A 17,112-nucleotide genomic window follows, 5' to 3' on the forward strand; every position below is an offset into this window, starting at 1 on the left:
GATAATTGTATGAATATTGTTGTGATTCCAGAAGTGTTGACCACAGAGCAGAGTCTCCAACACCCAGCTGTGTGTCTATGAAGAGTGACTGGTCTAAAATACATCCTCCAGACTTCAGTGAACCTGGACCTCCACACACACAGTATGTCAATCCTCCTATTACACAATACACACTATAACACTATACAATATACCCAATGCTATAGATATACAAGCTCACAATGCCTTAAGATGTGAGGTGTTGTGAGCTTGTAGATTGGCTATTTTCAAAAAATGAGCCTCTCTCTTATATTATTTGACCATTTTCTTACTTTTTTATATGATTAATTTTGATGGAGTAATAAAGGATTCTTCTTTTTTTCAACTTTTTTAACATTTTTAGTATGAAAAAGGTTACTTAAATTGTGACTGTCATTTGGCAACCCCCAAAAATCATATCGGGACCATCCTGGGGGTCCCGACCCACAGGTTGAGAACCACTAATCTATAGAAGTCAAGCTACTATGTGTGCTGTTTGTGAAAGAATTGTACAATTCACAATGTGTTCAGTATACAGACTGACTGCGTGTTACTTTGTTTATATGATTTTATTGCATTCAGTAATCATTGTTGCGACCGTAGGTCGCATTTACTACCAAAACCTCCACAGGCTGTCCGTGAGTGAGTCAGTCCGTCAGTCACACGTCACACGTCACACTCTTGCCCTGCTCATATCTCCGCAACCGTTGCCCCGATCCATGCCAAATTTTGCACACACACTCCTTACCTGCCAAACTACAACCTCCAAGGACCCCCGGAGCTCCAGGGACCCCCAGGTCCCTGGGGGACCCCCAGATGTAAAGAAATGACCAAATGTGCTAAACTGACCAAATGACCACCCCAACGGGGCTGCTCACGGGGAATTCCCGGGGACCACCGACTCCTGGTGCTCCAGAACGGATGCAAAAGTGGTGGCGCCCCCAGTGGAGGACCCCCTACACTGCAGCTCACATAAAATGCCGTAACTCCGGCTAGGAGTGACCGGGACAGCCGGGGCCGGTACCTATTCGTCTGCCTTGGCGGCGCGGAGACCCCACCCCTCATTTCTCACATGGCCCTCTTCTAGCGCCACCATGAGGCCGATTCTTGCAAAACACATTTTTGGACACTGCTCCTACAATTTTTGGCCTAAAATCACGCAAATCGGTACACAGTATGTCTACACTCATCCCATCAACATGAATGTCTCCCATATAGCGCCACCTCCAGGCCGATTTTTAAAAACACATTTTTGGACACTGCTCCTACAGATTTTGCCCTAAAATCACGAAAATCACTACACAGTATGTCTACACTCATGTCATCAACATGGATCAGGAAGATTTTGGCAAAACAAATTTTTGCCCTATTTTTGGAGATAAGTGACCTACGGTCGCTTATCTCCCGATTAGGGAGTCTTACTGGTGTTGTGTTCCTTTGTTTACATGAAGTTCAACTATACAACAATGTACAGGAGATAAACCCTGAGATGTTGTGTTATGTTATTGTTCTGTAATGGGACAACAAATGATCATGAACACATTGACTTCACAATGATAATTGTATGAATATTGTTGTGATTCCAGAAGTGTTGACCACAGAGCAGAGTCTCCAACACCCAGCTGTGTGTCTATGAAGAGTGACCACTCTAAACATCCTCCTCCAGACTTCAGTGAACCTGGACCTCCACACACAAGGTAAGATCACCTACGTATATCTGTGAAGTTCAACTGGAAAGTGTTTGGTTACAGATATGGACTAATAGGTGAGTCATTCTAAGAGAAAATATGGCCTAACCCCAAAAAAATTGATACAAAAGGTTTTCAATGGATTATGGTAGCATTGGGCATGCTAAATAACATACTCAAAATCTACCAAAATCTACCTCCCCGAAAGCCGCCATTTTCAAGATGGCGTCCCAGATGGTTGCGGGGAGCTTAAAATGGCTATATCTCGAATGGAAAAAATGTTTCAAATGCTTTTTCAACTGATTCTGGTACCTCAGGACATGCTTGAGAACATACTAAAGATTTACGAAAATACACCTTCCAGAAAGGCTTCATTTTCAAGATGGCGCGTCCATGATGGTTGCTGGTAGCTTATAATGCTTATAACCTGGGATTTATATGTAAAAAATCATAGCAATTATGCACTTGGTGACTAGTTTTAGATTGTTGGCATGGTGTTAGGTATGGGCATAAGGCCTTCAAAAAAGATAGCAAACAAGTTGGGCTCACCCCCTAGTCGTCTGTTTGCAATGAATCCAATATTAAATAGGTCAGTATATGGTTGAAACCCCAAATAATTGATGGAAGAGAATTTTCAATGGATTCTCTTACTAGTGGGTATGCTAAATCACATACTAAAAGCTGAGGGAAAAAAACTACTGGAAATGCATACTTTTCAAGATGGCACATATTCCCTCCCAATTTATATGCATTTCAAGCTCCCATGGACGCCATCGTGAAGATTATGCCTTTTCAGTGGTTTGTTTGTCTTAAGCTTTTAGGATGTTATTTAGCATACCTAATAGTAACAGAATCAATTGAAAAATCTCTTTCATCAATTATTTGGGGTTTCAACCATGTATAGACCTATTTAATAATAGATTAATTTCAAACAGACCACTAGGGGGCTAGCCCAAATTGTTGCCGATGGTTTTTGAAAACCTTATGTCCGTACCCAACACCATGCCAAAAGTCAAAAACGTGTCACCAAGTGCATAATTGTTATGATTTTTTACATATTAAATCCCAGTTTATAGGCATTTAAAGCTCCTGCAGCCACCGTGGACGCCAGTCACACGCCATCTTGAAAATGAAGCCTTTCTGAATGGAATATTTTCCTCTATTTTTAGTATGCTCTAAAGAATGTCCAGAGGTACCAGAATCAGTTGACAAAATATTAGCAAAATCTTTTCTATTCGAGATATAGCCATTTTAAGCTCCCCATAGTCAACTCGGACGCCATCTTGAAAATGGCGGCTTTCGGGGAGGTAGATTTTGGTAGATTTTGAGTATGTTATTTAGCACACCCAATACTATCAGAATCCATTGAAAAACCTTTTGTATCAATTTTTTTGGGGTTAAACCTTATAATGACTCACCTATAACCCTAACCCTAACCCTAACCCAAATACCAAATACACACATTATAGTGAAACACTGATCTCTGTGAACTTCAACTGGAACAACACAAACAATGTCTTGTAACTGCCAGGGCTGTAACCGAACGTTTGTAGGTTCAAACCTCCGTTCATTATGTTGGCAATCAAAGTTCTAAATTAATTGGTTCATTTTTTTTATTTATTTTTTATGAAAAGTATATTATCAGAACATTAGGCCTATTCAGAATATCACAGTAGTAGAGAAAGCCAAATAGGTTACCAGTAAACACTAACGGTTAATTGTGACTGTTAATAAGTAAAATCCGCCAGAACAGCTTGGAGCGATCGAGGACCGTCCTCCGCTCCAATTCCGCTCCTGTTGGCAGGGGTGTCGCACCAAATTCTGGGCCCTGGGTACAAGGATTCACTGCGGGACCCCCATGAATGTTCTTCATAGAGGGATGGGGTTTAACCCATTTAGACTGGGAACGCATTATTACACGTTATTTTGTGCTTTAACTATTGAAAAATAGCAGATATACAAGCTCACAGCGCGGCACAGAGTGCCTTATTGGGCCCTAGTAACTCAGTCCAACCCCCCCCCCCCCCCCCCACCACCATTTAATACCCAAAGGGTATTAAATGTAGAATATCAAATAATGTAATGTTAAAATATGTTTTCACATAGGATCAAAGGTTTTATGGTCATGATTCACTGCAATCCTGGATGGCTTGGTTCTAGGATTAACATAATTGTTTTGTCATAGTTTTGTAAAAGTCTATGGGGAAAATGAATGGGAGATTTTTTAGAGGGATCAGTAAACCACCTCTGCTGCGATGCTCTATAGGAGTGTATTCACTTTTTTACTAATTTACAAATGTACACATTGTATTAATTTACAGAGCAAATAAGAATCATGAATAATTCCAACCCCAAGCAGTATAAGAAATATCCTTCTATCCACCAGGAATATAATCATAATGAATAATATAAATAAATATCCTTCTATCCTCCATGAATATAATCATAATAAATAATATAAATAAATATCCTTCTATCCAGCAGGACTATAATCATAATAAATAATATAAATAAATATCCTTCTATCCACCAGGACTATAGTCCTAATACATCATTCTTCTCCTCCACAGGAAGAGGAAGAGGGTGTGTGTTGTGACAGAGCAGGCGTCCAGGTGTTCAGTGTGTGAGGAGGTTCTGACAGATCCAGTCTCTAGCAGCTGTGGACACTGGTTCTGCAGACAGTGCATCACCTCATACTGGGAGCAGTCTGCTCCAACAGGACACCATGACTGTCCCCAGTGTGGAAAGATCTTCAGGACCAGACGTAGACTGAAGACACCCAGTCACACCAGCAGTGGACACAGTAAGACTGGACACAATTTACACTAATTAACATTCACTGTTAATTACTTTAATATTTAGATGGTAGAAGACATTTTCAAATAGTGTAGCTAAAGACAAAAATATCACACACTATTATTTTCCTGCCATTTATTTTCTTATTGCGACCGTCAGGTAGCAGTTACTATCAAAACTTCCACCGGCTGTCAGTCAGTCAGTCAGTCTGTCTGTCTGTCTGTCTGTCCCTCCGTCACGTCACACGTCACACTTTCCCCCGCCTCATATCTCCGCCACCGTTGCCCCGATCCATGCCAAACGTTGCACACACACTCCTTAGCTGCCAAACCACAACCCCTCATTTCTCACATGGCCTTCTTCTAGCACCACCATGAGGCCGATTCTTGCAGACACATTTTTGGACACTGCTGCTACAGATTTTCCCTAAAATCACGCAAACTGGTACACATTATCTCCACAGTCATGTCATCAAAATGCATCTGTCCCATCTAGCGCCACCATCTGGCCGATCTTTGAAAAACACATTTTTAGACACAGCGCCTACAGATTTTGCCCTAAAATCACGCAAAGCGGTACACAGTATCTCTAAAGTCATGTCATCAATATGGATCTGTCCCATTTCCCATATTCTCTCCTGATTGCCTACTAACTAGTTTGTTTATGCGACCTGGCGGTCGCTTATCTCCCGATTTAGGGAGTCTTACTGGTTCTATTTGTATTAAATTATTTTTCTAACAGAGGACATGTATAATGTATGTACACATCTGTAAGAATGTAAAGTTATGAATGAAGCTGAATGTTTAAAATGTCTTCATTGTCTTCTCATAGCAGGTGTCAGTGTGCAGGAGGATTTAAAGGTTTATAAGATCACTTTGAACAGTCTGGATCGTGTGACAGACGTCACTGAAGTGCCCTCCCTCAGCAGCATCTTCACAGCGCTCTACATCACAGTGGGAGAGAGTGAAGGGGTTAATAACCAACATGAGGTCTACCAGCTTGAGACGCTCTCCAAGAAGAACACCCTCCATGACCAACCAATCAACTGCTGTGACATCTTTAAGCCCCTCCTCCTTGGCAGAGAGACACCAATCAGAAGAGTTCTGACCAAGGGAGTCGCTGGCATTGGAAAAACCTTCTCTGTGCGTAAGGTCGCTCTGGACTGGGCAAAGGGTTTGGAAAATCAAGATGTCATTCTCCTGGTTCCCTTCTCATTCCGGGAGCTGAACTTGGTCAGAGATGAGCAGCACAGTCTTCTCTCACTGATCCATGTTTTCCATCCAACGTTGAAGAAGGTCACAGCAGAGCAGCTCGCTGTCTGGAAGGTTGGCTTCATCTTTGATGGTTTGGATGAAAGCAGGTTGTACTTCAACTTCAACAATGACATCATCTCTGATGTCACAGTGACATCATCAGTGGACGGGCTGTTGACAAACCTCATCGAGGGGAATCTGCTCCCATTGGCTCTCATCTGGATAACCACCAGACCTGCAGCAGCCAATCAGATCCCTCCTGCATATGTTGACCTGGTGACAGAAGTACGAGGGTTCACAGATCCCCAGAAGGAGGAATATTTCAGGAAGAGATTCAGTGATGAGGAGCTGGCCAGCAGAATCATCTCACACATGAAGACGTCAAAGAGCCTCCACATCATGTGTCACATCCCAGTCTTCTGTTGGATCAGCGCTACCGTTCTGGAGGACATGGTGAAGACAGACGAGACAGGACAGCTGCCCACGACCCTGACTGCCATGTGCTGCCACTTCCTGTTGGTCCAGACAAAGAGGAAGGAGCTGAAGTATGATGAGCCTCATGAGGGGGAAAGAAGAAACAAGAAAAGAAACAGAAAAGAGAGAGAGAATCAACATCAGATCATGGAGAAGGACAGGGAGGTTCTTCTGAAGCTGGGCAGGCTGGCGTTTGAACATCTGGAGAAAGGCAGCATCATGTTCTACCAAGAAGACCTGGAAGAGTGTGGTCTGGATGTGAAAGACGCCTCGCTGTACTCAGGAGTGTGCACAGAGATCTTCAAAAGAGAGGGCGTGCTCTTCCAGAGAGCAGTCTACTGCTTTGTTCATCTGATCATCCAGGAGTTTCTGGCTGCAGTCTACCTGTTCCACTGTTTCACACAGAAGAACATGAAGGTACTGAAGACATTCCTGGGACGTGACGAATATGGACGTGAATACAAAAGTGACTCCTTGGAGGACTTCCTGGACTCAGCCAACCGTAAAGCCATACAGAGTAAGAATGGTCACCTGGACCTGTTTCTCCGCTTCCTTCATGGTCTCTCACTGCCGTCCAACCAGAGTCTGTTAGGAGGTCTACTGGTTCAGACACAGTACAGTCCAGAAAGCATCCAGAGAGCCATCAACAACCTGAAGAAGATGGAAGATCCTTCAGGCCACCGCTTCTCTCCTGACAGATGTATCAACATCTTCCACTGTTTGATGGAGATGAACGACCACTCAGTGCATCAGGAGATCCAACAGTACCTGAAGTCAGGGGACAGATCAAAGACAACACTGTCTCCAACCCAGTGTTCAGCTCTGGCCCACATGCTGCAGATGTCAGAGGATGTTCTGGAGGAGTTGGACCTGGACAAATACAACACATCAGCGGGGGGCCGAGGCAGACTCATCCCAGCTGTGAGGAACAGCAGAAAGGCTCGGTTAGTAGTCATGTGAATTGAAAACTTAGAACAGAAACAATGTACTGTATTGTATGCACGCATGCACGCACGCATGCGTGCATGCGCGCATGCATGAACGCACGCACGCATGTACGCACACACACACACACACACACACACACACACACACACACAATATTGGGTAGAAAGTGCTAGAATAAATTCAACATTTAATTGATACAAACTGTGTGTGTGTGTGTGTGTGTGTGTGTGTGTGTGTGTGTGTGTGTGTGTGCGTGCGTGCGTGCGTGCGTGCGTGCGTGCGTGCGTGCGTGCGTGCGTGCGTGCGTGCGTGCGTGCGTGCGTGCGTGCGTGCGCGCGCGTGCGTGCGCGTGCGTGTGTGTGTGAGTGTGTGTGTGCGTGTGTAGCACAAATAAAATATTTTCTTTCGGCCCAGAACCTAGAGAAAGTAATCCATGCCCTTGTCTCGTCAAGGCTGGATTACTTCAACTACCTTTACATAGGGGTTGCAAACTCCACCCTCTCCCGCCTTGACTGGCACCCATAGACGGGACCACAGAGCTTTTTCTGTGGCTGGCCCAGCTCTCTGGAACAGCCTTCCATCCGACTTAAAACACACCTCTTCACCCTAGCATTTGAGCCCTAGACCCCTCCCTCCCTGTGCCTTTTATCTGTCATTGTTTTATATATTAAATGTTTTGTTTTTATAGCTGTTCTTACAAGGTTTTAAATGTTTACAAATGTTTCTATTGTTTTTGCTTTGTATTGTATTTGTTTTTACTGCGTTCTCATGATGTACAGCACTTTGGTCAACCTGGTTGTTTTTAAATCTGCTTTATAAATAAATGGACTTGGCGTGTGTGTGTGTGTGTGTGTGCGTGTGTGTGCGTGTGTGTGCGTGTGTGTGTGTGTGTGTGTGTGTGTGTGTGTGTGTGTGTGTGTGTGTGTGTGTGTGTGTGCACGTGGTCTGATTGACCAACTCTAATTACAGACTTGTTGGCTTTGGTGCTCGCCTCCTGAAGGAACACATGGAAGTTGTGTCTTCAGCTCTCAGTTCTAATCCATCCCATCTGAGACACCTGGACTTAAGTTACAACCGACTGGACCACCTGGATCTACTGGATCTACTCTGTGCTGCACTGAAAAGTCCTCATTGTAGACTGGAGACTCTACGGTGAGATTAATTTACAATCATTATTTCCATCAGTGATTTATCATGTGATTATAATATGAATATTGTGGCATGAATAAGGTTGATATCATAGTAACACACATTGAGTGGGATAATGAGGAGGTACAGTAACTACAGTATGTACATGTTCACTAAATTCACTCAAACCACTCAAAGACTGTCTGTCTGTATCAGGGTAAAACAAATCCAAGTGGCAATATCACAATGCAGCTCTGTTACTAGTAAAAGTAATAAATACACTTTATTACCAAATACTCATTATGCAGAATGCCCCCTTTTTATGTTTTCAAAATGTGTAAAAAAAAAAGAAAAAAAATAGCTGGTTTATGTATTGCAATAATCTAAATCAGATCTGAAGTAAATGGTTACTAAAGTTTTTAAATAATGAATGAGTAAAAGTACAGTATTTGCCTCTATAGATGTAGTGCAGTAGAAGTATAAACTATACAAAGTTGACATAATCAAGTAAAGTAAATTAAAGTTAAGTAAACTTGTACTTAAGTACATAAGTTGAGTAAATGTACTTAGTTCCATTCCACCACTGGTCTGTATGGTCTCTTTCTCCAGCAGATGTCCTTCCTGTGTCTGTGACATCAGCAGTTATCAGCTTCACTTGTCTTAAACTGTCCATCAATTGACCTTTGACCTGTTAGGTCTTATGTGTATAATGAAGCAATAAGCCACAAGAGGCATGTGGTTACCCAGTATTTTATAACGTCTGAAAGGCGTGGTGAGACACGAAGCGAAGCCGAGTGTCTCCAACCCTCTCAGCCGTTATAAAATACAGGTAACCACATGCCTTGCGTGGCTTCTTGCTTTTCTAAAACGGTTGCAATATGGCAACATGAAAAATCATAGACATGTACCAATTAAAACTGTTCTATTTCACTAATAATTCACTACAAGGTCTGCAAGAAAGGAGTTCCCAGCTACAAGAAAGTAGTTTTACAAGAAAGTAGTTCCCAGCTACAAGAAAGTAGTTCCCACTTCCCAGCTACAAGAAAGTATAGTTCCCACTTCCCAGCTACAAGAAAGTAGCTCCCAGCTACAAGAAAGTAGTTCCCAGCTACAAGAAAGTAGTTCCCAGCTACAAGAAAGTAGTTCCCAGCTACAAGAAAGTAGTTCCCGGCCAGGCTGCAGAAACACCTGTTGCATTCAGAATGGGGTATAGGGGTGGAGCGCTTGGTGTTTTTACAAGCCCCGTCCAGTCACTCAGTTACCGTCCTATGTGTGTGGGCGGTGCTTAGAAGCCCCGCACGGCAGGATTTGAGAGAAAATCAAGCGCTCCCTTCTCTAGTTGAGCTTCACAACACTGTGGAAAGAAATGACGCACCTGGGTTTGATATAAACTGATTCAAGGTGTGGATTATTGTGTCTTTTAGACACTGGTTTAATCAGAAACAAGCCAATCAGAATTAAGTATTGGAACTAACCATTTTATAAACTCTGTTTACAGTCACTTTGCTGGATCATCTGTTTTCAACATGTTGCTGTTTCCTGTCTGTCGGGAGATTAAGTAAAGATTATTTAGTTCATGTTACTCTGTCTGGTTTTCTACTCTGAAACCCAGACAGTCCATCCAGACCAGGTCCTTTAATAGGTGGTTGTAAGCAGGTTCTCAGAATAATGTATTTTATAGCAGACAATCAAACATTGTGTGTTTTATTTCTCATTTAGACTGATGAACTGCTGGTTGTCAGAGAGAAGCTGTGAAGTTCTGGCCTCAGCTCTCAGATCTAATCCTTCTCATTTGAGAGAATTAGACTTGAACTTCAACGTGTTGCCGGTGTCTGGACTGAAGAACTTCTCTGGACTGGAGTCTCTGCAGTGAGTAGACTTGGACTGTGTCCATGTTGGTTAGTGCAGTGATTCCCTTGTTTCATGTTCCAATGGCATAACGTCTATTGTGCTAGTAAAAATATACAGGCGAAATACATAAAATAAGTTGGGCTTGCAAGATTTCATTAACACTAGTTACTTTGCTGATCTAAATTATAATATGTTAAAACATACATAAACCACTTTAGCCCTATGTTATACCTTGGCTATTTGAAAATAGCCAAGCTACAAGCTCACAACGCGTCACATCGTGACACGTTGTGAGCTTGTAGATCTGCTATTTTCAAACATTTTGGACTTTTACTTTTAGTATTTTAAGTAGATTTTGATGCCAATACTTTTGTACTTTTACTCAAGTAAATTTTGAATTATGGACTGCTACTTGTAACAGAGTACTTCTACAATGCAGTATTGATACTTTTACTTAAGTAGAAAATGTACTTTTTCCACCACTGCATTTTTCCAAATAAAGTTTATAAAGTCATCCTCACCAGTTGTTCACACAGAAGCAAAACTGCTGTGAAAAAACAGTGCTCCTGTGTGTGTGTGTGTGTGTGTGTGTGTGTGTGTGTGTGTGTGTGTGTGTGTGTGTGTGTGTGTGTGTGTGTGTGTGTGTGTGTGTGTGTGTGCGCGCGTGTGTGTGTGTGCACACACCGACTCTGTGCAAGACAGAAGATATAATCTCTTCCCTTGCTCAATAAAACATAATGTCTATATTATCTGCTCCGTTAAAATTCAAATAATGACAATTTAAATTAATCCACCTTGATGCAACATTCATTGCACTCCTTGTAAACTGAGCTTTGCCACGTTCATAAAGTTATACTACAGTAGCCTAGTAAGGAAAGGGTGAGTCACCTTTTCAATCACCTTTTCTAATCAAAACACATATTTTTCTTTTGCAAGATCCCACAATTTTAGCAAATTCCCGTCATTTCACTAGTAGCAGAAACACTGTAGTGTCAGGTAGTGGAGACGTTGTGTTAGACAGTCAGACATTGATGCATTGTTGTTCTACTTCCTACAGAGTGAAACATGGAGGAGAATTCTGGAATTCTAATCCTAATCCTCAACTCCTCTCAAGATGTGAGTATCTGTCTGTCTGTCTGTCTGTCTGTCTGTCTGTCTGTCTGTCTGTCTGTCTGTCTGTCTGTCTGTCTGTCTGTATTTGTATACAGTGTCTTATCCTCTGTTGGCCCCTCCCTCCCTGGATGCTGTCCTGAAAGCTCTTCAGTAGAGCTTCCAGTGAATGCAGGAGGTTTCTCTGCTCTTGTCCTGGTCCTTCACACCAGCTGATGCTTGTTTACAAAACACTCCCTCTACCTGAAACACCTGCAATGTTCAACCCTCCTTCTGCCACACATTCTGCTTAATGTCCCCCAAACACACTGGCCCTCATTTATCAACGTGGTGCAGATCAAAATGTTGGCGTACACCGACATTTAGGCAAGTCTCTGCATTTATCATTTCAATGTGACTTTGACGTTGGTGTAGGGCGGGATCAAATCTCACATCAAGTTCAGAGGTGGTGTAGGATTCATCTTACACCTCTTATTCCATTGTAGACATGCAGGGCAGCATTGTCTAACTATCTGACAGACAATGGACACATGTATTCACTCGGAAATGCATATCTAACACACTAATAAATAATCCTGTGAAAATATAACATTTTATAAAAATATATAACCAGCTACATCATGGACATGTACGCTGATTTTATTTCCAAGTTACAATGACAAGCAATCAAAATCTAGCGATATGGAAGCAATCTACATTAAGTGCTTTAACACTAACAGTCTATTGCAGATCTGGCTCAGAACAAGCATAGATACGAACGCATGCGAGAGCATTTTCGGGAACTGTGAGCCTCCAATTTATAGTGACGTGAATCCTTTATTAAGGATAAAACCTGAAGGTCCAAACCTGGCTGTGCCCAGCCCAGTGCACACTGTGGATGATTTATTTGAGGGTCCACGGCCCCCCGGGGAGATGGCCAGCCAGTGCGGAATACCGGTACATGATTGCTATAGTTTAAGCACTCAAACGTGCCCAAACATAACCGTGGGGTCTCTCAATGTATACAGTAGCTACTGTACACTATGCTGGAGTTAATGATGAAACCCGACGCTCCACCTGTGCCCACAGCGCACCATCTTCCCCGTGGGCGCCGTGGATTTATTTATGCCACCTGGAGATCACTCAACACCAGCCAGCCTTCATCCATCAATGCTTAGAGCCTCATTCATTCTGCAACCACTGCATTCAGATGACCTTTAGTTTCCAGGATATCTGTCATTAATGTGGCGAGCCTGTGAGATCATGGCCATGGGGAATTATTGCTTGTAACCAAATGAACGCGCACGGATATGGTTTAAATTAATATCCCAAAGTATTCATGGCAGTGACTTGTGTCATTCATGTCGGCTGCAGTGCTATAGCCTCCTTGTCAAAGATTGTACCGTTGGTTAATCCCACATTCCCACTGTCAAAGACTGCTGTGTAAACCAAAATGCTGCTGTTCCAAGCCTAGTTGTGTGTGTGTGTGTGTGTGTGTGTGTCTGTGTGAGAGTGTGTGTTTGAGCTTAAAAATTCAGCCCGAGCCCTGTTGTTAGGACGTATTCCACTTGTTCTGGCCGTAAAGTCGGGGCCGTCCGCCGCCACCTACCTGTAGACCCCCCCACCTACCTGTAGACCCCCCCACCTACCTGTAGACCCCCGCCACCTACCTGTAGACCCCCACCACCTACCTGTAGACCCCCGCCACCTACCTGTAGACCCCCCCCACCTACCTGTGGACCCCCGCCACCTACCTGTAGACCCCCACCACCTACCTGTAGACCCCCGCCACCTACCTGTAGACCCCCCCCACCTACCTGTAGACCCCCCCCACCCCCCGCCACCTACCTGTAGACCCCCGCCACCTACCTGTAGACCCCCCCACCCCCCGCCACCTACCTGTAGACCCCCGCCACCTACCGGCAGACCCCCACCACCTACCTGTGGACCCCCCCCCCCCACCTACCTGTGGACCCCCCCCACCTACCGGCAGACCCCCACCACCTACCTGTGGACCCCCACCACCTACCGGCAGACCCCCACCACCTACCGGCAGACCCCCCCCACCTACCGGCAGACCCCCCCCATCTACCGGCGGACCCCCCCACCTACCGGCAGACCCCCACCACCTACCGGCAGACCCCCACCACCTACCGGCAGACCCCCCCCCATCTACCGGCGGACCCCCGCCACCTACCTGCGGACCCCCACCACCTACCTGTGGACCCCCCCCACCTACCTGTGGACCCGCCCCACCTACCTGTGGACCCCCCCCACCTACCGGCGGACCCCCCCCACCTACCTGTGGACCCCCACCACCTACCGAAGACCCCCCCCACCTACCTGTGGACCCCCACCACCTACCTGTGGACCCCCACCACCTACCTGTGGACCCCCACCACCTACCTGCAGACCCCCACCACCTACCTGTGGACCCCCACCACCTACCTGTAGACCCCCCCCACCTACCGGCAGACCCCCGCCACCTACCGGCGGACCCCCCCCACCTACCGGCAGACCCCCCCCACCTACCTGTAGACCCCCCCCCACCTACCGGCAGACCCCCACCACCTACCTGTGGACCCCCGCCACCTACCGGCAGACCCCCACCACCTAACGGCGGACCCCAGCCACCTACCTGTGGACACCCGCCACCTACCTGTGGACCCCCGCCACCTACCTGTGGACCCCCGCCACCTACCTGTGGACCCCCGCCACCTACCTGTAGACCCCCACCACCTACCTGTAGACCCCCCCACCTACCTGTAGACCCCCACCACCTACCTGTAGACCCCCGCCACCTACCGGCAGACCCCCGCCACCTACCTGTAGACCCCCCCACCTACCTGTAGACCCCCGCCACCTACCTGTAGACCCCCACCACCTACCTGTAGACCCCCCCACCTACCTGTAGACCCCCACCACCTACCTGTAGACCCCCGCCACCTACCTGTAGACCCCCACCACCTACCTGTAGACCCCCGCCACCTACCGGCAGACCCCCCCACCTACCTGTAGACCCCCGCCACCTACCGGCAGACCCCCGCCACCTAGCAGCAGACACTGCAGCCCAATAAAAAGGCCGTAACTCGGGCACCCCGGCGGACCCTCGCGGACCCCGCAGACCCCCACGCCGCTGGGAAAGAAACATGGGAAAATAGTCTAAGGTAGCCGATCTACAAACTACTGCTCCACTCCACGGCCCCTGGTGTATACATGTGACCTGACGGTCGCTTATCTCCCCATTAGGGAGTCTTAAGCTGGTTGCACACTGCTGCGTTTTTCGTTGCAAAATGCGTTTTTCAGGGCAAGGAGAGAGAGAGAGATAGAGAGAGCAAGGGACTGAGTGGTGCGCGAAACGGGCGTCAGTGTGCAAACGTGACTGACATAACGTGAGGTTGATTTTTTTATTCACGCGCTCCGAAATTCACCCCGATATTCGGCCCGAAAAACGCAGCACTGTGCAACCTGCTTTACTGGTAGATCTGCTATTTTCAGAGCGCAACACCCGAGCAGAATCAAACATAAAATTACTTGTCTTTTAGTTCTACTGGATCTCGTCTCCACTAGTCCCTCCCTAACATTTTAGTCTACTTTTATTTATTTTTACAAAATTGTCAGTAAATTCAGTCTTAGTCATATTATCTTAAATGTGTGTTTAGTTTTTATTTAGTTTCACACAGTGACAAAAGTTGACAAACATGTTTCGTCATAGTTTTAGTTGACAAAATCAACACTAATAGCCTATCAATCATAATAAAAATACCCGATCTACAAGCTATTTTTACTGAAAAAAACTACATAGGGCATAATAATTCATAATAAATAAATGTTTTCTCTTCCTACAAATGTAGTGGAGTTAAAAGTACAATATGTGTCTTTGAAATGTAGTGAAAGTCACAAGTATCCAGTAATACAAATACTCAGGTATTAGTACTTTAACTACACAACATTAACTTATTGTGTACTCAGTTACTGTAAACCAATCTCTCTCTCTCTCTCTCTCTCTCTCTCTCTCTCTCTCTCTCTCTCTCTCTCTCTCTCTCTCTGTGTGAATATTTTAATACTTTTTAAATATTAAATATTTGTAATGTTTCCTGTCTTGTTCTCTCATCAGACTTCCATCGTCTCACACTGGATCCAAACACAGCGAGCAGAACACTCTGTCTGTCTGAGAGCAACAGGAAGGTGACTCGGCCAGAGGGGGAGGAGCTTCAGTCATACCCTGATCATCAGGACAGATTTGATGATAAGTGTGATCAGGTTCTGTGTACAGAGGGTCTGACTGGACGCTGTTACTGGGAGGTAGAGACGAGTGGAAGGGTTCAGATAGGAGTGGCTTACAGAGGAATCAGCAGGAGAGGAAAGGGTCCTAATGGACTTGGGGACAATGATCTGTCCTGGAGTCTGCTCTGTGTGGGAGGCTCTTACTGGGTCTCTCACAATAGTACCACTTACCTCCCTGTTGAATCCTCTGGCTCCAACAGAGTAGCAGTGTATGTAGACTATGCTGCTGGAACTCTGTCCTTCTATGAGGTGTCCTCTGACTCACTGAAACACCTTTATACCTTCCAGTCCACATTCACTGAACCACTCTACCCTGGGTTTATGCTTCATTGGGACCCCTCCTCCTCAGTGTGTCTTTGTGAGGACAGATAATGTCTCTGATGAGTTGACATCAACCAATATGGTTGTTATGGATGTGTGTTTGAACACAGGAAGCATTTTGGACATCCAAGGTTTCCAGCCAACAGCAACATAGTTTATGTATATATTTATATTTTATATGTCTACAGTACAGTCAATACTGCAACATAGAAATACTAAGTCCAGAATTCCAAGTAAAAGTGCAAAAGTATTGGCATCAAAATGTACTTAAAGTTGTGTTGATTTCACCAACTAAAAATATGATGAAAAATGTCTGTCGGCTACCTTTTTTCACTGACTAAATAAAAGCTAAACAAACACTGAGCTATGATGACTAAAACTAAGACTAAATATAGAATTGTCAATTTCATAAAATGTCAGGGAGGGACTATTAGTGGAGAAGAGATCCAGTAGAACTAAAAGACCAGTCATTTTATGTTTGGTTGCGCTCGGGTGTTGCTCTCTGAAAATAGACGATCTACAAGCTCACAACGTGACGCAGCGCGACAGGTTGTGAGCTTGTAGATCTGCTATTTTCAGCACACAACCAAGTATAAAATCAGGCATGCCATCATGGCCGCCAAATAACATTTTAGTCGACTAAAACTAAAATAAAATCAGATGACAAAAATATGACTCAAACTAAATGGGGGGTAGGGGGGCTGTCTCATAAGGATGCAGCTGCAGTACACAGTTCTCCCTTACCCAAAGTGGTGGCAGTGTCTCAATCGTGGGCTGGAATGTGTAGGCGTCCGTGTGTCTCTATAGAATCAATGTTCAATTTCAATTCAAAGAACTTTATTGGCATGAGAAAACATATGTTTACATTATCAAAGCAATGTAATGTCACACTGCGGTGCTCTAGACATGTTCTCTGTCTACTGTCTCCCCTCTGCTCTGTATGGCTAACACATTCAAGTATCAAATTAAATGTTAAACACTTCATCTATTTAGAAAACAAGAACATATGTTGACTAAGACAGTCCATACATTTGGAAACATATTTTTACTTCAATATTGTCTTCAGTTCATGTAGGATTATTTTAAAAGTAGGCTAACTACAGTTGAATTGCAATTTGACTTCTATGGGCTGGCTTGCAGTGCACCGTTCTCCCTTACCCCAAGTGGTGTCACTGTCTCAATTGTGGGTGTGAATTTGTAGGTTCCTGTGTGTCTCTATAGATGCCTTAACAATGCAGGCGCAGGTCTGCACCAAATGA

General features: G+C 44.8%; 1 protein-coding gene across 1 annotated transcript; it reads left to right on the top strand.

Moving 5' to 3' along the window:
* Positions 1-1,650: 1,650 nt before the first annotated feature.
* Positions 1,651-17,112, top strand: LOC308289834 (protein NLRC3-like; the record flags this gene model as incomplete). The annotated part of the gene is made up of 4 exons (XM_080731602.1): positions 1,651-1,715; positions 4,277-4,470; positions 5,403-7,173; positions 17,055-17,112. 4 exons carry the CDS (start codon positions 1,651-1,653, stop codon positions 17,110-17,112), a joined length of 2,088 nt encoding a protein of 695 aa, XP_080587728.1.

The sequence above is a fragment of the Nannobrachium achirus genome (assembly GCF_963921795.1).
Source record: "Nannobrachium achirus genome assembly, chromosome: 1".
Taxonomy (NCBI): domain Eukaryota; kingdom Metazoa; phylum Chordata; class Actinopteri; order Myctophiformes; family Myctophidae; genus Nannobrachium; species Nannobrachium achirus.